Source organism: Pseudopodoces humilis, chromosome 7, assembly GCF_049639895.1.
Source record: "Pseudopodoces humilis isolate 2021_Gansu_Grassland_sample_001 chromosome 7, ASM4963989v1, whole genome shotgun sequence".
NCBI lineage: Eukaryota > Metazoa > Chordata > Aves > Passeriformes > Paridae > Pseudopodoces > Pseudopodoces humilis.
In genome coordinates this window covers 4,534,925-4,559,584 of record NC_142206.1, presented here as the reverse complement: position 1 = coordinate 4,559,584, position 24,660 = coordinate 4,534,925, and the positions used below count along the sequence as shown (strand labels likewise).

General features: G+C 40.7%; 2 protein-coding genes across 3 annotated transcripts in view; both read left to right on the top strand.

Annotated features, from left to right (window-relative positions):
• Window positions 1–13,668: 13,668 nt before the first annotated feature.
• FIBIN (fin bud initiation factor homolog) lies at window positions 13,669–18,733 on the top strand. Its single transcript, XM_088058178.1, has 2 exons — window positions 13,669–14,838; window positions 18,230–18,733. Exon 1 carries the CDS (start codon window positions 13,862–13,864, stop codon window positions 14,486–14,488), a length of 627 nt encoding a protein of 208 aa, XP_087914304.1. The 5' UTR covers window positions 13,669–13,861; the 3' UTR covers window positions 14,489–14,838; window positions 18,230–18,733.
• Window positions 18,734–23,980: 5,247 nt separating this feature from the next.
• The window catches only part of BBOX1 (gamma-butyrobetaine hydroxylase 1), a 34,106-nt gene continuing 33,426 nt past the window's right edge, over window positions 23,981–24,660 (top strand). The window contains exon 1 of one of the 2 annotated variants that reach the window (XM_088058283.1): window positions 23,981–24,135. The gene's annotated coding sequence lies outside the window, so the exon portion shown is untranslated. Of the gene's footprint in view, window positions 24,136–24,165; window positions 24,370–24,660 lie in introns of those variants that run through there. The other variant, XM_088058281.1, reaches the window with a different exon arrangement.

Genomic DNA, 24,660 nt, shown 5'->3' with positions numbered 1-24,660 from the left:
ATGCCATTTGGTCCACACCAGCCATTTCAAGCCCTCCAGGAGCTGAGCTGGGGCAGGGGGAGTTGTTGTAGGTGCAATGAGCGTAAGTCTTAAGGCAGAAAAAAAGGTTGGATCAGCACAGTGCTGCCCCTACTCTGGGGCACCTCTTGTCCAATCACAACTTTCCAGTCACAACTCTCAGTCAGAAGGTTTGAGAAAAAATGTTTTTACATGCTTGTGCCTGATCCTCCACATCTGGTCACATGAGCCTGAAGCTGTGGTACAGAAATTCCAAACATTAATTGGATGTAAGAAATAATCATTTGAGAAAATATAATAGCTTAAACTAAAGTTTAAACAAGATACACTAAGTAGTAGTTTCCTGAAAAAAAAAAAAAAACCAAACAAAAACAAATCCAAAGCAAGCAAGCAAAACAAAATAATCAAACTCAAAAGTACTGGAAAAAATCCAAGAAAGTCCCTTCCACACATGGTGCCACTGATGCTTCCTGGAATGAGTTGTGCTGTTTACACAGCCAGCTTGAACTGGAAATCCCAGTTGCCCAGGAATCTTGGAACTCATCACAAACTGGCCTGAAGGTGAAAATTTTGGACTGTTGTCATCAGAGGAAGAAGAAAAGGTGACATGCTGGGGAGGCCCCACTGCATAATCAGCTACCAGAAAATTAATAGTGATGCACACTCTTCTGTGGTGGTTCCTGGCATGTTGTAGGAATGCATAAAAAATAGAAAACATCTATATGGAGACCTACGTGGCAAGTGACAGAAAATTCTGAGGGACAAGGTGGATCAGGTCAGGTTGCAAATCTGAAAGCTGTACAGCTGGTTTTGGATATTGCTGAACAGGAGAAATGGCCAGCACTTTACCTCTGCACTGACTCGTGGATGGTAGAAAATTCTCTGTGGGGTTGTCTCCCACAGGAAACTGTCATCCACAAACTTCTCCAGCATGAGTCCATCCCACAGGCAACAGCTCTCCACAAACTGCTGCAATGTGGGTCACTATTCCATGGGGTGCATCCTTCAGGAGCAGCCTGCTCCAGTGCTGGTACCCCAAGGGGTCACAGGTCCTACCAGGAAACCTTCTCCAGTGTGGTGTCATCTCTTCACTGGCCTGAAGGAGCCTGCTCCAGCACAGGTTTCCCACAGGTTCACAGCCCTCTCTTGGTCCTCCATGGGCTGCAGGTGTATCTCTGCTTCCCTGTGCTCTCCATAGGCTGCAGTGGGCACAGCTGCTTCACCATCATCTGCACCATGGGCTGCAGGGGAACCTCAGCTCTGGAACCTGGAGCACCTTCTCCCCCTCCTTCCCCACTGACCTTGGTGTCTGCATAGTTGTTCCTGTCACATATTCTCTGTCACACTCAGGGTGGCTGCAACAAACCTTTAGGTCCCCTGATTTCAGTGCAGAGGGTGGCAAGAAACTAAACAGGAGCGGGAGTGGTGGTTGGCACCAGGAAAATAACACTTTAATAAGGAATGAAAGAAAACAGGGGCAATGCCCAAAAGCCAAACAACAATAACCAGGGAGAGCTCTATGGAGGTGACCAACCAAAGACCAGAACATAGGAAGGCACAGCAATCATTCTAGTAACCTAAACATATAGGGAGCAACATTACCCAGTCAGTAACTGACACGTAACTTATTTAACATAATAACAGAGGGGGATCTTGGAAAGACTTTTAACTCAAATGAAAGATTGCCACAGCTTCAGATAGATAGGTGGCTCTTCAGAGGCAGCAGTCAGCTGGCTTGTGTCCCCAGCCAGGCTGAATTCCAGACCTCTCCATTCTTCTCTGGCTGCAGTTATATCTTTAATAACTTTTTAATAATTTTTTTGTTTTGTTTGTTTGTTTGTTTTACTTCTTCTTAAATGTGTTATTACAGAGGTGTTACCACCATTTCTGATTGGCCTGGCCTTGGCCAGAAGCATGTCTGTCTTGGAGCTGACCAGCATTGACTCTGTTGGGCATGGAGGAAACTTTCAGCAGCTTCTTACAGAAGCCACCCCTGTAGCACCCCCTCTACCAAAACCAATGCAAAATCAATACAGTGGGTAATGCAGAGGAATGGGGAAATGTGATGTGTACTCCAAGGAGATTTGATTTTTGGGTGACATCAATAATGCTGAGCTGTATGATACTGTTTCCTGAATGACGCTGCCACTGTGTGCCAAAACTACCATGGACAATGAGTGTGGACACCAGTCGTGAGCTTCTGATGCAGCTTGAAATCAGCTGACAGCACACCAGCCCTCCTGCCCTGAAGGACATCTAGGATGGATAGAACCCACAGTGATGGATTAAATTAACTCAACTGACATTTTGAAGGGATGACCATTGACTACAGAAATTATACCTGTGCTAGTACACACACACACATATATATATGTGTGTATATATATATATATATGTATGTATATATAAATGTGTACATATATTTAGGTGGAAGACATAGGATCTGGGCATGACACAAATGGTATAGTATAAGGGATGTGCATCTCTCAGGACAGTTTCTGCTGGACAGTTGTCCTCTGTGCATGATTTGTTCAGTTCTGCAGGCAGGAGGGCTCAGGGCAGCTTCTAGGACTGTCTGTTTCTCCATCTGGGCTGTTAATCAGCACACTGGAGCATGCAACTTGTGCCCATGAGCTGGCACTGCTTGGAGGGATCTCTGGGTTTCTTCAGGCTTCCCCCTGGAGAGGTCTCTCAGCAGTGAGTGATGTGTTGAGGAATCACTCACTCACTCCCTGCCCCAGATCTGGCCAGTGGCTGTTCTACGCAGACAGGTGAAGATCTGAGGAGATCCTGGGCCACTCCTGGCACTGATGTTGAAGTGTACTGGGCATGTACACAGGCACTACCTCAATGGCCAGCTACACCTTGGTTGTAGCTATGGGAGAAACCTGAATTTCATCCTTATAGTTGTGCTGGTTTTGTCTAGGGTGGAGTTAGTTCACTTTGTAGTGGCTGACATGGGCTGTGTTTTGGATTTGTGCTGAGAACACTGTCAAAATACTGGGATGTTTTTGTTATTGCTGGGCAGTGGTTACACAGTCAAGGCTTTTTCTGCCTCCCACCTTACCAGCAAGGAGACTGGGGGCACAAAGAGTTGGGAGGAGACACAGCTGGGACAGCTGGCCCCAGCTGACGTGACAGATATTCCAGACTACTTGGTGTCATGCTCAGCATATAAAGCTGGAGGAAAAAGAATAAAGGGGGTCAGAGAGGACATATTTGGAGTGATAGTGTTTATCTTCCCAAGACACTGTTAAAGGAGACAAAACCTTGCATTCCTGGAGAAGGTTCAACACCTTCTTGCCCATGAGAAGTGGGGATTGAATTCCTTATTTTGCTTTGATTGTGTGCATGGCTTTTGCTTTACCTATTAAACTGTCTTTATCTCAGTCCGATTGTTTTCTCACTTTTCTGACTCTCACTCCCATCTCACTGGAGGGGAGAGAGGGAAAAATAGCTCTGTGGGGCTTAGCTACTGATTTGGGTTAAGCCATATCAATATATATTATTATAATTAATAAGTACTATATTAACATTATAACGCTGATTTAAATGTCACAGACCTTGCCACAGGCCTTTCATGGAGTGTTGAGTAGTCATACTACCACTGAGATTTAGTTTTGTTCACATTTTTTTTTAAATGGACTTTTCCCTCAGTACTTCTGGAAATGACTGGCTAAGATTATTCATATTCAATGAAACAAGTGCTAAAATTTTCATTACCAGGAACAAAACTGCTCTGTGCTGTGTACCTTAAAAGGCTCTCCAGCTCTCTGCTGAAACAAATCTCCTGAAGAGTAACATGGTTTGCAACCATCTCCATGTTTATTGTCCTGTTTAAGAGCAGGATGTGGCTGTGAAGGGTTTTGCTGACTTGTGAAAAAATTGGAGGATCAAGTCAGCATTGTCCAACCCATTGCCTTGACCACAGACAGATCTGACCGCCTGATCTTCTCCCAGAGGAGACAAGGAACAGCTGCCTAAACTGCAAATACAAAAAAAAATGTAAAAAGCTTCCTCCTTTTCCACTCCCACCATGAAAGCAATGGCTTCAGACGTGGGAATTACTGCCAACCCCAGGGGGCAAGTAGCTGGGCTTCCAGGCTGGCACAAAGGCACCAGAGTCAGTGGGTGGGGAAAAAAGGTTGTGGTTAGAACATGAAACTCTAGTGAAATACAGGCCTGGGTCAGCTACCTGCTGAGCTACAAGGCACTCAAGTTGTTGGCCTCCTAATTGGCACTGTAAGCCTGGAACTGTATCATTTATATACATATATACACACATATATATTTAATATTTAACATATTTAAATTTTATTAATCTTTATTTTCTATAATATATAATAGATTAGATAATAGATAATAGATATATTGTATTATATATAATAGATAATATATATAATCTATTATCTATTATATATTATATGTTATATATTATATATATTATATAAAAATATATATTATTAATTTAATATTTAGTTATGTGTAGATGTAAATGCAATGGAGGTGGTGAAACATTGGCACAGGTTTCCAGGAGAGGTGGTAAATACCCTGTAAACATTCAAAGTCAGGTTGGACAGGCTTCTAGGCAACCTGTTCTAGTTGAAGATGTGCCTGCTTATTGCATAGGGCTTGGGCTAGATGACCTTTGGAGGTCAACCCAAATCACTCTATGGTTCTATGAGATATGTATGTATATATACAGAAGAGATTCTGCTAAAGAGTGTTTTTAGCTCTGTGCATGGCTAAGAATTAATGCAAGGAATGGATCAGCAGCAAGCACTGTCTAAACATTTGCATGTTCTCTGATATTTTAGCATTCAAACATCAGAGGAATGTTGCCTTCAAAATGAGCATAAGTAAATGGTTTAAACGTTTCTAAGTGATGTCATGGTAGGAAGTTAAGTCCTATTTTTCTTTGGATTTAAATGTAATGGAAAAGGTAAAAGATCTTTCATCTGTATAGCTACTACTATACCTCTAAGTGATGTGCTGCACAGAGCAGCTGTGTCCCTGCCTGTGCTGTGCATCAGTGTACATGCTCATTGTAGCTGTGGTGCAGAAGTCACAGCTCCCCTGTGCTTATGAGAAATTATAATTATCATTCCTAAATATGACCTGTGAAAGTCGAAGTGTACACCTAAAAGAACCTCCTAAATAATGTTTGCAAAATCTGGTAAGGTAAGATGTATCTTCTGCTCTACGCAGGCATGGGAGTCTGAACTTACATCCAAGTGTGCCTTGGGATCCAGCAAAGCTTTCAGGAAAGATTTGATACTTTATTTTTTATGTTTGAGTGGTGCAAGTGGCAGCAACTGTGGATACTGGGTTTTTAGTAGATGAGGTTACTGAAAGTCAATATTTTAATTATGTTAAATAGCTGCCAGCCTCAGATGTCCAAGAATTTGAACTGTTGGTTTTTTACATGGATTTTTTTCCTGGCAAAAAATATTTAGTTAACACTCTCCATTACATAATTTTTAAAAATACACTTTCCTGACACTTTCTCATTGATCTTTACTAATTTGCAAGGGTATCTGTCCATACTTGTCTTTCTCACCTTGACAGTCATTGTGAGAAAACGCTTTTTTCACTTCTTTCTGGCCTGTACTTGTTTCTGTTTTGTTCTGATATGGTCAGCTTGCAGTATTACATGTGTTTTAAATAGGTAAGAAATTCTGCAATTATTTTGTTGGTTATCCTTAAAGTGACTGGTACAGTTTTGGAAGTATCCAGCAATTAGTAGGAAAGGGAGAAAGGGCTGAGATGCCTCAAAGGGACATGTGGTCAACCCATTTTTGCTCAGAAGATCATCCATGATGTTTGAAACTTGCTGGCTCACCTGGGTGACCCACTAGTGGAGAAGTCTGTACAGAAAACATCCACTCCCTGCCTTTTCTTGTGAGGATAGCATGTGCTTTGCCTTGTGAATGTAACTGGCCCTGCCAAGTTTGGTAGGACACAACCACAGTTAAATATAGACAGGAATGTTTCCTTCAGCTTTAATTTGTCTGAAAGCACAGACAGAAATGGACTCAAGTTGCACTAGGGTAGGGTTAGATTGGATATAGAAGAAAAATCGTCACCAAAAGGTTTGTCAAACACAACAGGTTGCCCAGGGAAATGGTGGAATCACCCACCTGGGGCTATTGAAAAGCTGTGTCAGTGGCACTGTGTTGCCTGTTGAGATTTTCTCTGCCATTCTCTTTTTTTAAGATGCAGATGTCTTGATGGTTTTCATTTCCTTGGATGACGTACAGGTGATGAGTGCTGAAGACCTCCTGTTTTGGGTTTGTTACAGTGTCACAGAAACATATTGCTGGCTGCTCTCGAAAGTTCTGGTGGTTAAGGCTGTGTCTTGGTTTAGGACAAATTTGGGAGAAAACTCCGACTGGAGTCGAGTTCCAGAAAGCAAATTCAAGTGGCACTTCCCACAACTAGTTCCAGAAAAGATTTCTTTGGAGAAAAGTGGAAAAAAACCTGTTTATTTAACAGAAATCGAATAATATTAAACAATAAAACTTCTTGCTGTTTAAAGAGATGGCATATCCACAAAAGTCTTTGTTGTGGGGTGTAGCTCAGCTTGCTCAGTCTCCTAACAGTCCCTCTGGTGCTGGAAAGTGCCCAGGATGTGTCACAGGTGTGAGCTCCTGGGGTTTGTCTGGGTTTTCAGTCCAGAGCAGGTTTGAACAGATCTAAGGAAAAAGGGAAAAAACAGTCTGGGGAACTTCTCTGCCTCAGCTGTCTAAAAAAACTAAAAGCAAAGGAGAGCTCAGTTGTCACAGCATTGCTTTGGTTTTGCTGAACCTTCTTAGGGCTCTGAATAGGGAATTGTTTAAACACCTCCAAAGCTGCTTACAGTGAAACAGAAGCATTTATTCTGTTACTAGAGGGAATCTGTTTTTCTGTGTGTTTCTATGTGTTTGTGCATTGAGATCCTTTTGTATATTGACACTTGGGCATCACTGATCTAATCTTGTGGGGAAACCCTTCCAAATTTGCCAAGGTACTACAGCACTGCTGCCTCAGACTTTCCAGCACCCAGAAAAGACACTGTCTAGGGAAAGCTTGCACAGGTTGTCCAGCTGGCACAATCTCTGCGAGCATAAACCACAGTGGGATTAAAGAACCTGAACAAACTGATATGTGAGACCAAGCACGGTGTTCAGAGGCTGTGAGTATCACCAGATGGGGCTTTCTCATCCAAGACAACCAAGCTGGTAGAGCTGTTATATTTCTAAGTGTAAACTGGCCCCCAAACTTTAAAGCCAATCATAGGTCTTTGCTTCTTGACAGTAAATGTGGAAGCAGGCAGGTCATGTTCCTGCAGCTTTGAGGAGCACCCCATACACCGTGGTTCAGAGTCGGGGCAAACAACCATGCTGGGGCTCCAGGTCAAGCTGCAGAGGCAAATTTCACCAGCATCCACTGCATCCTCTGCAGAGCCACAAGGAAATAACCTCAAATGCCAATTCCTAAAGCCATGCCATTCCAAATAAAAGTCATAAATTGTAGTAGGAGGTATAAATTCCATATTGACATTCTGCACCAGCCTCGAGCATGGGAGAATAATGCACTGTTCAGGCTGCTGAATGAGTGCTCTGTGTGCACTGAGTCATTAAAAACCTGTGGAATAGTCAACCATGGCTGCACAAAAATAAATATACAGCTGACTGTAAGTAATTCCTTTGCCTGCTTTTTCAAGTAGAATTTTATAAAAATGTTTGTTAACGGGAATGTTGTTTTTTTATTTGTTTGTTTTTTGGGGTTTTTTTGGTTTTGGTTTCTTTGGGTTTTTTTTAACTCAGAAATTTTGGTGTATTTGAATTGAAACCATATGTCTGGGTTTATGCTGCTCACATACAATGTCTGACTAGTTTTAAGTTTAATACACTGTTAAAAGCAACTAAATAAAAATCCGAGTTAATGTGTTAGGATACAAAAAGGACATTTTTCAACTCCTAAGAAATAGTTCTGTGAATACAAGTCAATTTTGCTATAGAACATGGGGTTGGGTTTATTCTTTTTGTGCTACAATTGGAAAGGAATGGCTGAGAGGAGATTAAACTAGTTAAAGCCTCTGATTTTTTTTTTTACATTTTCCATCTCACCTTACTTTTATCTTCACAGAGGACACTATTACCTATATTTCAGTTTTTCCTCAGGCAGGAAGGCTAAACCTCTGTGGAGAGACATTTAATAAAACTACATGCAGTTGGTTAGCCTAAACAGGTATGCTCCCCCTTTAAATTCACAAGCAAAGACTTTAAAAGATTAGTGAGAAGAGGAAATTTGATGTCTAACCCTTATAAATGTGTTAGGATCTAGCTTTTATTCAGGAATTCATGCCTGATCTTAATATATAAGATTATGTGTATAAATCAGAAAATACCATCCTTATAAAGGTGGTAAAACTGGAAATTCTTTAATGTGTTTAAATTGTTGGGGAATTGACCTAAAGAACAGACCTGGTGAAATCCAGGTTTCCAGAAAATTTATGTTCTCAAATGAATACATTAGATCACAGGTCTACAAATCCTGAGAAACTGTATAAATGGATGAATCCCATTGGAGATGACATCAGCATTTCCTCACCAGACTCTTCTAGATTTCTTCCAAGGCTTTTATTTAAATTCTTTGCTACCCCTGCCTGGGAAGGACATGTCAGGTTGGAAGCTTTCTCTATTTTGTGAGACAGGAAGAGAAGGAAAAAGAACCTTTGGGGGTTTTAAAATCTTATTTTACTCCTATCAGGTTAGATAGAAGGAGAAAGCATTTTTTCATGAATAATTAGTAAACTATGTTTCTGTAAGAACTGCAAAATACGTGTTTCCACATGCAGCCTTTTCATGCTTACAGAGGACATTAAAAATAACACAGAAAGGATTGAAAATCAAATCAACATGTTAAAAGCATGATATGCTGTCTCTGTAACAAACCACATTTACAGTAATTGGAAAATTTCTCCATGTGCTGGCCAGCAATGGTGTTTTTTAAGTGTTTTCATTTCCACTGAGGAAGTGTTATTATTTCCACTTCAGGAACCTTGCTGAAGAGATGCTAGCAATATCCCTTTTGGGGCTCAAGGTTTTTCATCAGTAGGCAGAAACTGCACTAGTAAAATACTGCTACATACTTATCCTGCTTCAACTCTCTTTTAACCTTTTCCCTTCTTAGGAAGCATCCAGATGCATCACGTCACTTTATAAAAGTAAATACAGCCTAGCCTCTGTTTTCTGCTTTAAGGAAATTATATTTCCATAAAGTAAACCAGCACCCACTACAGAGATGGGCTGTGGTAAAACTTTTTCCATATTTTTTTGCCAAGGCCAAGGTCATTTTGGTGTTGGCTAAAGCTGAAGTAGGTTCAATATTAATTGCAAACTCTTCTGAGACAAACAGCCTAACAGACTTTTTCCATTAATTGTATTCACATTCAGCCTCATACTCAATCTCTCTGTAGCTACTTGTGTTTTTTGAATTTGGTTTTCTGTCCTGTTTATCCAAGACAGACCAGTGCTAATGGACTCAGAGGATTCTGTGCCCAGACACAGATATGGTTTCAGCCTGAAGTTTGTGAAGGAGAAAAGAATTATCAGAATTAGTTCACTTAAATAAGCTAACAATAAAGTTGTTTCCTCTACAGATTTGTTTTTGAGATATCTGTTGGTCAGCTGTTCCAATTCTGAACTAAAAATGCCTTTCTGAGAAATCCAAAATTTCAGTGAAACCCCAGACATGCTTCTTGTCCTGGAATACTCATTACAGTTTGTGCTTCAGCATCCTGAAGAATGATTCTGAATTTCTTCTGTATTGCAAAGTTTTACTGAATTAATACTAAATGGGTTATAAAAGTTTCCTTTCCCAAACCATTTTTTTCACCCTCTGGAATTTCTGGTATGTTCTTATGGCAATTTTCCTACACAGCGCCCTGACATTAATCTTTCATGGACTATTTCAATCACCCCCTCACTTGAGGCCATTTGCATTTATCAATTCACTAATTGCACCCTACAACTAGAAATTACATACACATACTTTTTAGTTTCATTTTTAAACAAGGTATCTTTATATAAAGCCACAGTACAGTTCATAGCAGGAAAACAGAAGCCAGTAGTCAGAAAACATTCGTACTCTAGAGCCTGTGGGGCCTTAAGGACCATGTAACATATTTCTGTTCTCCAAATAAAAGGTCATTTACATCTGAAATATTTTGATGTTGCGAAGTTTACCACGATCTATGACAGAAATAGCAACTACATGTGAGCCAAAAACCAACAATGAAGCACAGTTTGCAGAAGAAGATGTGTACAACTGTCACCCAGAATCCAGTGCTGCACTGTGCATTTGCCATCATTTTATAGGCAATTTCTGGGCTGGATTTTGCTGCTCCATAAGCAGGTTAATTCTACAGTTCTGCAGTAAATTCTACAGTCCTTTATATTACTTTAAACTAATGTTTTCAGTGGAAAAGCAGTGGCTTTACCACAGCAGAATGTATCATGCCAAGTATTTGTAAGACAACAGAACCAATATGCTGCTTTATTTTTGCTTCCTGTACTTTTTCCTCATTTATACAGAAGGAACTTTTAAGTGCTTGAGCAGGCATGGAGGATGAAATACTGAAATCAACCAGCCTTTTGACAATGCCAGGATTTAAATGATGACCTTCATGGCAGCATGCCACAAGGAGTATCTGTTTCTTGGATGCATCCCAAAAGCTCCCCAGACATCTGATGTCATGTAACTATCTCTATGGATTTCCAGCAGAAAATACAACATCCAGCAGAAACATTACTTTCTCTCTTCCCTGGTTCTCTGCCCCCCCACATTTCTGGTATTCCAGAGAAATTCCCTTCTGTCTTCCTTCAGTTTCATTGCCCTCTGAACTTCCAGTTATTGCCAGAAATTACAAAGTTCTACACTGATTTTATGTTGTTGCTTCAGCCTTTGCTGTGATGTTCCTGCTGCTGTTAACTCTGATGAAAATTTCAGACCCCTTGACTCAAGTCTTGATAGATAAAGGTAATTGTTACTTTCAGTGCATGTCTTTCAGAGAAAAACAACCTGATTTTTATTTGTATGCACATGGTTTCATGGACAGTTTAAGAGTATTCATATTAGATTATCTCATTGCAATCTTAAGGCTTTTATATTTTAGGTGTGGTTTTTGAATGAATAATGGCTACTCATTCACAGTCTTATTCTGTCAGTGTGAGCCTTCATCTTCTCCACCCTTTGATACTTTTCAGTTAAAACCTAGAATTCTGTTGCTTTGTAATCCTGGCCCATAATAGTTATTGCCTTGTATCAGGCTGTTGTGTATATTTTACCAAGTTCCAGTTTTTACCAAACCTATGCCCACTGAGTCACTAAGACTGCAGTTCCCAAATTGCAGACTTCCTTCCAAAGTAGACATTCCAAGTCTGCTTTCCATTGGGGTGAGACTATTTGGATGTAAAATTTAAATTAAACTTGGATAATGTGTGTCCGATTGAAAACAGCAGTGGCAGGCAGTCCACAGATGCAACAGGGAACAGCATACACCTCTTAGTCTCTAAATGTACAAAGAGACAAAATATCTACTAAGGTTAGGGGGTTTTCTACCCTCTGTGGCACTGGTGAAAGTGTAACCGTGCTGACAAAGCTATATCTGGGTGATTTACAGTGCAGTGCTTCCATGAGGAGACATCAAAAGTGGAGTCCACTACAACCCAAGTACCAGCCAGTTCAGCTGACTGTCAGGAATACCAGCTTGGATGGAAATGGATGGAGGCAATGTACCATGATGGGCAAAGAACAGGAATCCAAACAAAACATGAGGTGAAACAAGAGCATCTTGGGCATAGAATTGTTTCAAGGAGCCCCTGTTGGCTAACACAGACCAAGGACAAATACCAAACAGCCTCAGTTGAATCAACTTTAAACATTTTATAGAAAGCTGAAGCACAGTACCTTAGCCTAATCCAACCTATTTATGAGTGTTTTGTGAACTTAATTACAAATTTAAAATGTTTCCAAATGAGTGGAGAGCTTTTGTTGCAATAGGTTGTCTGGCCTGGCTTCTCAACAGAAAGTTGCCCGGAAAGAGAAGCTGCCTCGACACTGCAAATATTCCTCACCTTGAGGTGTCCGTGTTTGTGATCTCAAATGACTCCAGAACTTGCAGAGACTACTTTAAATCAATTCAATAAGTGAAGTCTTCAGTTATTATTCTTGCTGTCTCTGGTTAGTTTTTTGTTGGTTGTCTGACAGATTGCTTTATTTCTTGCTTTTGTCTCTTGGTTTTAGTATTATGACCATCTACACTTATCAGTAGGCTCTGAAGTCAATACCCAGGCACACTGATATCACAGGTTATCATGAAAGTACTAAAGGCCACACAAAAGTGAGAGCTTGCACTCAGTAGAAGTATGTGTCTTACATTAAAGGGCCTGGCTATGTAGTTAAGTCCATCACTGAGCTCCCAGGAACCTACCAGACAAATGGGAATGGGTGCCTTCCTGAATCCTCTCCAGGAATAGTCAGCAAAGAAGGGAGCAACTTGTGGAGCTCGGTACACTTGAAATTGAGATGAGCAGCTGATCTTTACAGCAGCTATTTGCTTCACATGTGCCCAGAGACAGGATAGCTTGTGTTTACAGAATGAAGCTGATGTGAGGGAAGGGTCTTGAAACTGCATTTGAATTATAGGTGTCTAAAATGATGGCAGCATAAGAAATGGTAGAACCAACGGCCTCTGAGCCCCATAAACCATAATAAACCCCATAAGCAATAATAATAAGCCCATAATCTACAATTTCCAGAATAATAGTGAAAAAAGCAGAAATACATCTTAAGTGTCTGGCTTATTTTCCGAAAATTAAAAAGTTAAAATAACTGTAAGCACCATAGTTATTTACAACATGCAGAAAGTGTCAAGATGATAGTTAAAGTACTTACTTTGTAGAGATAATACAAATATTGTTGCATGCAAATCTCCCACAAACAGCAGCAGGAATTTTTACTTTGGATGACTGCAGGATTTGGTATAATCTTTGCTAGGTGGTGATTTTTTTCCATGAAAGAGGAAAATTACATGAAAGGAGTTGGTAACTTTACAGACCCTTTCTTTTTGTGATCTCACTTTGATTTAAAAATCAAAAATGGTAGACAGATTTCTAAGTTACATTCACGGTTCAGCTGTGCCACAATTCTGCTACTAGAGTCATCCAAAATACGGTTTCATGAAAAAGAAACGCTTCTTATGAAGTCAGCCCTATAGGATGCACTGTAATGGGTTTTCCTTTAACACATCAGATATTTTAAGAACAAATTTTGTGTTTCATTTTCCCATCTTACCCTGTCAAGGTTTATTGTTTCACACTTTATACTTCATCCTGCATCTTTTCCCATCCCAAGTTTTTTATCAGTGACAAACCACGCGGCCTGAGCAACTTGGAGAAGCCCCTCTATCCCAAGCCCTGCGTTTGAGCTGCTGTACAGAGCAGTCATTTCTAACGGGAGGAAGAGCAGAGCTGAGTAACGCCAGGTTTAGGGGTTTTTCTTTATTAAGAGGAGAAGGTTTACGTGTGGGATGTCCCCGCGGGGGCGGTGCTCGCGGGAGCCCTGAGGCCGGTGCCCGGGGCGGGGGGAGGCCCGGCCCGGCCCGGCCCGGCCCTGGGGCCGCTTCCCCCTCAGCGGGGGCTGCCGGCTTTAAGAGCGGCGCGGCGCACTCGGCCCCACACCGCCGCCAGCTCTCCGGCCGCGCTGTGGAGCTCGGCAGCCGAGCCCAGGACAGCGGCGGCGGCACCGGGGACACCCATGCGGCACGGGCGGCCCTAGGCTGCCCGTCGGCCGCAGCATGCCGCTCCCTCTGCGCCTGGTGTGGCTGCTGTGGCTCTGCAGCCTCTGCCGCGGCTACTTCGAGGGGCCGCTGTACCCCGAGATGTCCAACGGGAGCCTGCACCACTATTTCGTCCCCGATGGCGACTACGAGGAGAACGACGACCCCGAGCGGTGCCAGCTGCTGTTCCGGGTGAGCGAGCAGCGGCGGTGCGGCGCGGCGGCGGCGGCGGGCGGCGGGCTCAGCCTGCGGGAGGAGCTGACGGTGCTGGGGCGGCAGGTGGAGGACGCGGGCCGGGTGCTGGAAGGCATCGGCAGGAGCATCTCCTACGACCTGGACGGGGAGGAGAGCTACGGTGCCTACCTGCGCCGCGAGTCCGCCCAGATCAGCGACGCTTACTCCAGCTCGGACCGCTCGCTGAGCGAGCTGGAGGGTAAATTCCGTCAGGGGCAGGAGCAGGGCGGCCGGGAGGAGTCGCGTCTGGGCGACAGCTTCCTGGGGCTGCTGCTGCACGCCCGCGCCCTGCTCCGAGAGACCCGCCACGTCTCCAGCGGGCTGCGCGACAAGTACGACCTGCTGGCCCTCACCGTCCGCAGCCACGGCGCCCGCCTCAGCCGCCTCAAGAATGATTATCTCCGCGCCTGAGACCGGAGCCCCCGGCTCAGCTGAACACGGACTCCCCCCGGCTTCAAGAGACCCCCCAGCCCTGCCGCCGGTCCCCTGGAAGGCACAGCCCTGGCGTCTGCCTGGAAGGAGCACCTCCTTGGACAAATCCTAGAATTATTAAGGTCGGAAAAGAGCTCCGAGATCAAGTCCAAACCTTTGACTGAATACCACCACGCCCATTAAACCGTATTGAGAAGTGCCACATCTACTCGTTTTTGAACATTTCCAGGGATAGTAACTCAACCAAAATACATTCTTCTTCATGGGAAAACCTTATTTATTTTACCTTCTAAACAAATAGCACAATTGTATAAACCAGGAAGTTCGAGGTATGTTTAAGTTAATATCCCCTATTCAAAAATCTCTGTTATATCATTCATCTTTGGTTGCAAAGTGAAGTAAGCTTTCTCATCTCTGATTCCCTGTTGTTTGTTTTTGTATCACCTGTTCTGCTGTGGCTCACCTGCCCTAAGTGTAGTTGAAGTGAGGTGCTGGCCAGCTCCTTCCAGACTCCTGTGTAGCAAATACTTAAATTGCTTTTGTTGTTAATCCTTCAGGGTGAAACCTCTGGCCCTCTATTAACTTCCTTTCTAATGATATGTATTATATGCTTGTTAAAAATTGTTCCACTACATTAAGCTGTGATTTTCATTTGGTTTTTGGAAAGATGGGAACTATTCTGGCAGGATTTGTACTTCCAGGCTTGCTTATCTGTGACTCTAAGCTATCATAACCCTAAAAAAGCAGCCAAAAAGGCTTATGTCAGATCCTGAGAATGCTGGTGGAGATTTTTATAGCAAAAAGAATGAGCCCTAGTGGTGATTAGAGTTTTGGATCCCAGATTTGAGAGCCGGGAGCATGTTTCTAAAGCAGATGAAAAGGTCTTGTCTGTGCAAGCACATTGATTTTTCTTGTTGGTGACTTTGTACTTTTGCTAGCTAAGTTATTAATAAAACTTTGTGGTCCTAGACAATAGCAAAAGTGCCTGGTGCGATGGAGGGTGGGGATTATTTGGGTTTTTAGACTTACTGCTATTTAACTGACAATTTGGGGTAATGTGCTGTTAGGTTACAGACACTGCAGGCAGAATACCTGTTTGGATGAAAAGAGTTTATTGGTTGTTGTAATAAATATTTGAAAACAATGTTAAAGTACATTTTTGTTACTAGTTTTCAAGAGGCTGTTGATTTTAAAACATTCTGTTGAAATGTGTCTTTTCAGCAAAAAATTGAGTTTGTAGCCCCTGCCAAGTGAAATAACTTGCTTTTCAGTAAAAACAAATAAAAATTTACGAACTCATGAGGTAAGCAAATTTCATTAAAAGCAACAATACAAAAGGACTTGTAGGGCAGAGTTTTCTTTTTTAAGCTGTTGTAAGTGCTTATTGCACTGGAAGAAAAGCTGATGTACTTTTGAGATCTGTTCTTGTTAAACCTGCTCCCATTTAGTTACACTTCAGTCCACAAACCATTCAGTGGGTAAGTTACTCAGCAGTGCAGTGGGTCAGCATAAGTCAGTTTGGACTAGAGTGCTGAAGGCACCAGGAAAGTCTTGTGAAGGTAGGTACTTACAGAACCAGACAGCTCATTTTGCTGAAGGCAGTGAAGTGTAGCCTACTAGCAAGATACTTTAGATGTCACTTTGCATTTTTAAGTCCTCGCTGTCTTTAAAGATCTTCTGAAAAAAGGAAATATTTTAATTGTTGACTCTAGTGGAACCACTCAGTGTTATTCTTCTGTTCTCAAGTTAGAAAGTATATGACAAGTTCTAGCTCTTTAATAATTAATTTAATTGTGATACTTTCCTTGCCACTTGGGACAGATGGCACAACTCACAAGAGTGAGCCAAGTCACTGAGTCTGTGTGCTCACTAATTATTTATAGTATGCACACAAATGCTCATAATAGCATTTCTGAGCTGGACCAAGCTCCAGAAGTGCCTGAGACCAGGCTCCCCCAAAGATGTCATGCAGTTCCATTTGTGGCCAGAGGCTTCTTAAAGAAAGTTTTAGTCTCTGTTTACCCACTTTTGAGTTGTTTGCTATAACATGAATTGTAAACATCAGAAAATAAACAAAAATGGCATGACAGTGCTTTATTTTTAGGTATATGAGAGCAGCAGTCAAATCCTAATAGAAAAACAGAAGTGGTTGTGTAAAGTACAGCTTCTTGAATATGCCTTAAGCAGCTTGACTATTCTATTTGCAGTAGCTAATGTTTGGTCAAGCTGAAACTATTCCAGTGTATGCAGCATACCAAAAGAGTAAATGTTTGCAGAATGTTTACTTTTCAAAGCAGGAGATGTGTGGTTATTTACAATATAACTCATTCCACTCAGTGCCCTGTAAATTGTCATCTAATGAAACAAGACTGTGATACTTTACAATCCACACTAATGTTTCCTATGATAAATATGACTTATTGACACTTTTTATGTTTCAGAAAAATATAAACATTTTTGTATTTGAAATATGGCAGAATTCTGATTTTGTTTCAGTAGCATTGATTTTGGAAGGCTTTAAATGGTCCTTTCAAGGAGAAAATGAAGATATCGGAGTCTGGTCTATGTATAAGTTCTATATTTAATAAAAATGGTCAATCTTATGTGGGTTTGATAAAGCCAGTACAAAAATCTTTTAGGACATTTAAATCTATTAGAGCTTGATTTATATAATTTTGGCTGACCTAAGCAAATGTCTATGTTAAATACATAATTTTTGAGTCAGAGTTGATAAATTAAATGGTTTTTATAGAGCTGCCTGCAAGAACTGTGTGCTTAGTCATATTCAGCAGTTTAAAGTGTTAAATTCTATTATTTTCTTTAAAAACTATGAAAACCATATATTCCAATACTCTTTGCAATCTTATAAATGTGCTGTTGTTGCTTTTTATCTGGTAAAAAATTATTTGTGTGGAAGGTACGAAGATCCCCCAGATCAGCCTATTTTAAATAGCAAAGGCTCTTTCATCATTGAAAATTTGGTAATTATTTTTAAGCAGAGAGCTTTAAAAGAATGATTGTAGCAGCAATCATCTCCATTATGTTCTTCTGTTATGTTAAAATATTGCATTGGTATTAGATTATTTTTCCTTTTGCAGGATGCAGAAGTTCGAGCTAAAATTAAGCTGACAGTGGGGTATTTTTTTTAGTTTACTGATCATTTCCAAAACATGTCTTATTTCTGAATTTATTAAAGAGTTGATGGTACTGAAGAGCAAAAGACTACTTTCTGGAAAAAAAAAATGCTGCAACTGGAACAGTCATAGAGAGCTTAAGTATTAAGTTTTTCATAAAGAGGAACAGATTGCTCAGAGAAGATGCTGTGTGGATGCTCCATCCTTGAAAGTTTTCAAGGCCAGGCTAGATGGAGCTCTGAGCAAGCTGGTCTAGGGGAGGGTGTCCCTACCCATGGCAGGTGGATTGAAATGAGATGATCTTTAAGGTTCCTTCCAACTCAAAGCATTCTATGATTAGAGTCAAACCAAGACACTTAGGGATTCACCTCCACTCCTCTCCAGGTAGCTCGCTTTTGAAAGCAGTGCTGTGATGTGGATACTCTCACATCCACTGATACACACAGAACAGACTCAGAGCATGCACAAAACCTTTAACAAAAGCTTGACAAAGAAAAGTCTACTTGCGTGGTGCCAAGTTCCTGGCTAGGAATTCAGAGGTGAGCGTGCAAACTGGATTTTAAAACTGCAACTTCCACTTTCACAGGTTGACTTACCCAGGATCATCCTAACAAAGAGAAGTCAAGTGAAGCTTTCAAAAACCTCGTGAGCCTTCAAAAAACCCTTATGTGTGCCAAGCTGGGGTGTATGAATTGTCTGAAGCTAAATTGTTGCTCCTGTGGGTTGTCATGTACTCAGATGCAGTTTGGCAAGACTTAAACCTCATAAGCAAAAAATATACCAGGCTTAGTCACTAGAAACAGCCTTGTAAGCTACAGAGCAATGGTTATAATCTTGTCTAGGAAATGTGTATTTTGTGGAGAAAGTCTATTGGATGTGTCTATTACTGTTTATTTAGATGGTCTTCATGATGCTTTGCCAGTTTCTTGCTCATGCTTCTTGAATATCAATTTTGTGATTATTAAAGAAGTTTTCAGCTAACACTGAAGTGTTGTGAGTGAAGTGCATTTCACAGCCACTGTTCCTGAAGTAAGCCTGTGGATTCAAAGTCTGTAATTTTTCTGCATTTTAAAATGTATTTTAACTTACAGTTCATTGGGGAATTTGTTCTGTATTACCTAGATATTTTTTTTTTTGTGAGCCATTAGCAAAAAATTGTTCAATTTGTGGGTCTGTATTTGATTCCTATAATATGTGAAATTGGCAAAAAAACCTGTGCTACATGCTTCTTTAAAAAGCTGTTATTAGAACATATGTGTAAAAGAAGACTAAAACTACCTATTTTATTTTCTTCACTGAGTTTTTATCCTGACTACAAGATCAATTTATAACTGGAAAAGGCAGAATTTAATGACTACCTCTGTAACAAGGAAAACATATGGTCTCCATAACCATTACATTTTTAATGATGTGGCTTGGACAGAGTCATTCATGTCTGTGTAGAGTCATTCCTCCTTGAAAACTGCCTTACCTTGGGGAGGTACTGCTGGCAGTCTCCAACATGCCATTAACATTCTTTCATAAGAAAAGACAATGCCAAGAGGATCTTATTTTCTCAGATGACAACCTTCCTTGGACTGTGTACACCCCTTGTAAGTGCTTAGAAATTCTGTATAGTAGTCATTATTCGTGTCTAAGCTTTCTTGGGGGGAGAGGGGGAAGAAAAGTCAGTAGAGAAGGTTGGTTTAGCAGAGAGATTCATTATCCAGTGAAGAGGATAACGTGAATATTGTGAAGAGCGTGATGACCAAAAAAGCTATGTAGTTGCATCATATTTTCCGTACATTTTTCACTCTGCAAATTTTTCCCTGTGAGAGGAGTTACCAACATAGAGTTTTAGTGTTATAACAGATTTGTTAATTTATTATTAATAATAATAGTTTGGTATTACATACTCAGTATATAGTGTAAATACTGTTATTTACACTAAGAATTTGGACACACTCCAAACTGCAAGATGGTTTTTTCTGTCTACTTGTTATCTCTTCTCAAAAATAATATGATTATGATTTTCAGTTTAGTGTTAGGTTTTAAACCATGAAAATTAATTCAGGTAACTTTTAGTTTTAGTTTCTCAGCTGAATTTATCTAAGACCTTGTTATGCCTTTTTCAGGGTAATGATAAAGAATTATTTCCTTTACAGTTTCTGTGTGGACAGCTTGGTTAATGAAAAGCAGTCAATTTTTCTTAGTAGTAGGCTTTGTCCTTTTTTAATTAATACAATTTAGTTTCTAATTTTATGTAATTCATCTGAGATTTGTATTTAAGTAATGCACTTTTTACTCAGGATTCAAACAGAGACAACAAAATGCAAGCTAATTCATTATCTATATATATTTTTTAATATATATCCTAATATAAATTAGGATGCTATTAGATCTGTGACTTTAAATAGTATCTCACATACTAATTTGAGAAGAGTAACCCTAGAAAAAAAGAGTGAAAAAGAGGTAAACCTCACTCAGATTTTTTTTTCCTTATATGAGTGCAGAGGAATTAATGTACATCAGGAATGAACTGAAGTTCACTGTGTGCTCATTTACCCTAGAAGCTAATTTGCAGCCAGGTCCAGTTTTCATTTCTAACACGTATATTTCTTTGTCAGTTAGGTTTTTCAAAAAGTCAGGCATCACCTTGTGCTACTTACAGATCTTATAAATCAATAGATTTATAGCTCCTATACAAATCGTTTTTCCATTGTATCTAATACAACCATATGGAGGCTGCACGGTAATTATTTACTTGCACATCTCACTGACTTTAGCAGTAATTCATCTACATTTCTAAGCTACATTTCAGTCTGCCCCACTGCAGACACATCTCAGGCCTGCTCTGAGTTGCTGCTTTTATCTCCCCTTGCATGTGTGCAGAGCTCCAGCTCACAGAACCAGGAAAACATTGTTATTTTTGGTTATGTCTGACTCCACTGGGAATACTGGTCTAGGTTGTAGTCTTATACTGTCACCTCAGGATAGCGTGCAGAATTTGCTTCCCAAGATGTTTTCTCTTTATATGTTACCCTAGGATTTTAAATTTTGCAATGCCCTTTACCTACTAATTGCTGAAAAACTGATAGTTATGTGGCAGTAACCTTTTGCAAAGACTAGAAGTCATATGGAGATGTGTGGCATAAAACTGCCATAGTACATCCTCATATGAATGACAGTGACAAAATAAACAGAGTAAAGCCCAGAGAGAATCAGTGGACTGATCTTGCACTACAGGATTAAGCAGAATGATGTTGTGACAGCAAAAAGGCACATAAATATTCTGTAGGCAGAGATTTTCATTAAATATTCTGATACACCTCTTTTAAAATTCTTTCTTTTACAGAAACACAACAAATGCAAGCACAGCATTTATGATTCAGATTTTGCTGTTATGTCATCTTAAAGGCAGTTTGGTTTTACTTCCACGTGGATAAGGTCCTTTTCCACTTCTATATTGTAAAATATAATAAAAACATTATATAGTAGAAACAGAGACCCAGCCTTGCACACACTGGCATGCTCCTATTACCAAACAAGACTTCTTACACCTTTATGCTTAGAATACTTCAATATGTTCCCCTTTTGACTGGGGGAAAAAGAAATCTCTATTCTTGGTATATGTACTTTTCTTCCTAAAGTCCAAACTAAATTACTTTTGTCTCTTTTTTTTCCAGCTTGACTGGGATTTATATGTATGTTTATATACATAGCTTACATTAATAACAGATTTCACTCATTAAAAGCCTATAACTATATTATTTAGACACTTGAAACAAATGAATTCATTATTTTCTACTTTTAATAAAAACAAAGCATATATAAATGCATACAATATAAAATATTTTCTTTCATCCAGTATGTACTTAATGTGCACTTTTTCTAAAAGAAAAAAAAGAATCAAAAATAATTAAGAAACTTAGTGTTGCAAAGTCACCAATATAAGAGTCAGGAAGGTGAAATATGGATTCTCAAACAGTAATCTAAACATTCAGCACAGGCAAAATGTTCATCCTGCTCTTTTTTAGGAGTTACTACTTGCAGACTAATCAAGGAATAAGGTATGTCCTTCATATAAAATACCTGCAGGTAAGTAATTATTATCTTTGGATAAAGGCAATAAAGAGTTACAAAACCTCTGGAAAGACTAAATAAATAAAGCCATTTGTAAACAGTATTTATGAAAGGAACCTGATTATCTGCCAGACATCCAGTCTATCAAACCTTGAAAATAATTTAGAACTTTCAAGCTCTTGGTTTCAAGTAATGTATTTAAATGGGGAGGTGGGAGGTATATATTAGTTCATACAAAAATTTAAGAAAAAACCAGACAGCTGTGACAACCAAAAATGTATGTATTCCACAAAGCAAAAAGAAAAATAAACAAGGCAAGAATGTGAAAGCAAACTGAAAAAATGTATTTGGGACCTAATTTGGAAGCAATTAATTCCTATTACTCTTTCCCTTAAAAGAAAGCAATGCATCCATCTCAATACATTACTGGCACTGCCTTGGCATGTGAATGTTGTTCTTTTGAAGATGTTAAATTATAATTACCAACACAAATACTTAATTTCCAGTCTGCATTTGCAGACTCAGTCTTTTTAACTCCAAAAATGTTTCTAAAGAGCCATTGAATATTTTCACTTTTGCATGAATTTGTTCCCATCCAACGAGACAACGTTCCAACTTTCCATCTCTGTGAATGCTTTACTGTCTTTGAAAAATGATGATTAGGCAAAATTTATGTTAAGGTTTTCCCTTTATTGGTTACACGGAAGCACCAGGACTTTTCTGGATACTTTGCAGACCACAATACAGCCACTGAGTGTCTCATGGAGCAGGTGCCTCTTGCACAGCTAGGAAAAGCTTTCTATCTGGAGACAAATAAAGGTTTTCCTTTTCTATTTCCTCTTCTTTCATGGCACTTATGCCACCAGTTTATACATACTGAAGAAGGTGGGGATTGGAGTGCAATAAAACTAAAAACTTGAAGACCAACATCAGCCACTCCAGCTGAAAACTGGTAGGTGCAATGTTCTGCCATTGCCCTCAACTACACAAATCATATTTCTCTCTGTTACAACCGCCGTCTCTTCAACCACAAGAAACACACTGGTCAAATAAATGTCATTAATATATTTGCCAGTCAAAATATATCAGGCATGAAACAATGAGGGTATATTAATGTTCTAAAATTTCTTTCCAAGAAGCTCACTTGCCTGAAGCTTACTGCTGAGAAGACTTGTCATTAAATCATGTCATAGAATCATTTAGATTGGAAAAGACCTCTACCATCATTGAGTCAACTGTTAACCCAGCTCTGCCCAGTCCACCCCTAAGCTGTGTCCCTAAGCCACATACATGGCTTTTAAATATCTCCAGGGCTGGTGATTCCACTACTTCTCCGTGCAGCTTGTTCCAATGCTTGACTACACTTTTGGTGAAAAAAAAAAAATTAATAACATCCAATCTAAACCTCCCCTAGCAGAATTTGAGGCCATTTTCTCTTGTCCTATTGCTTATTACATGGGAGATGAGGCTAACCCCCAGATGACTGCAATCTCTCAGGTGGTTGTAGAGAGTGATACCGTCCCTTCCAAGTCTCCTTTTCTCCACAGCTCCCTCCCTGGCTGTCATCACACTTGTGCTCCAGCCCCTTCACTAGCTCCTTTCCCTTCCCTGGACATGCTTGAGCACCTCAATGTCTTTCTTATTGTGAGGGACCTCAAACTAAACATAGGATTTGAGGTGTGGCCTCACCAGTGCAAAGTTTGGGGGGATGATCCTGCTAGTCTAATACAAATCTGCCCCATCAATTTGGAGGGTACAAAAATAAGTGGCTGGGATTCTTTTGTGCCACAGCACAGGCTCTGTTTGACCGTAGTCTTATTCATAAAAGGCTGTCTCTCTTCAGCAATGTTTACTGTAGATTACATCTGGTGTTTAAAACTGCAGGTGCTTTTTTTCTTTCCACACCACCACCACCTCTCCCTCTCCATCCCAGGAGCCTGAAGTGATTGGGAAAGGTTTGTTAGACACAGGGGAGAAGAAGCCACGGGAAATGAGCAGTTTTCCACCCTTCGTGCCCAAATCCAGGCCTAATGCCTTCTGAAATTCATGCGTAACTGCAAAGTCAGTGTGGTGATAACAAGGATAACAAAGCCTTGCTCTCCGGTGTGTTCCTGAGGTGATAAATAACGCATAAAAGATGCCCCTTAACTCAAGAAAGGGGACAAATTCTCAGGAGAGCACTACGCCTTTACCTCCCCGGGCCCGGGCCTGGGCCGGCCCAGCTCAGCCGCCCGGGCCCCGCCCCGCCGCAGGGGCAGCCGGGCCCCGTGTGAGCGGAGCCGGGCCCGAGCCGGGACTGCGGCTGGGGGCTGTCCGTGTATCGGCCGGCCCCACCCGTGAGGGAGCGGGTATCGCATGCTGGAAGCCTGTCTGTCTGCAGCCGCTACCTGCGCAAATTGTCTGCCTCGGCGTCTGCGCTCATTACGCTCAGTAAGGAGATGGAAGGCTGGGAGCGGGAGCGCGGGCTGGCTGAGGCCTGGCTCCTGAGCAGGGACCCTTCAGGCAGGGTCTCCACTGACCCTTCACACACAGTGCTGTGCAGCCGTGAAGGAATGTGGGTACACAGGGATTTTTGCTTTTACGATGCATATTTGCGGCTTTGCTTGTAAGGTAACAGCATCAGACAAGTGTTTTCCTGCAGACGCTGACACGCTGGAACACAAGGTGATGTAATTTAGCCTTGCAACCAAAGACACTAGATGTGCTGTATTTAGGCAAGGATGATACTAGGGGTGATTTCAGCTAGAAAACAACTTTCTAACACAATTTGAAGCACTAGAAAGCGGGTATTCTTATTCTTTATTCTTAGTGTGCTGAACACACTCAGAGGATATTTCCCTAATCAGGTATGTCATGGAACTTTACAACAAGTTATTCATTCCATCATGACCACAGGTATTCATTACAATGTATTGTCTAGCTAATACACAAGCACCACTTTTCCTAGAACTAATT

Bases quoted from the DNA above. Each gene is read 5' to 3' on its own strand.
- FIBIN (XM_088058178.1), top strand. From the start codon at position 13,862: ATGCCGCTCCCTCTGCGCCTGGTGTGGCTGCTGTGGCTCTGCAGCCTC.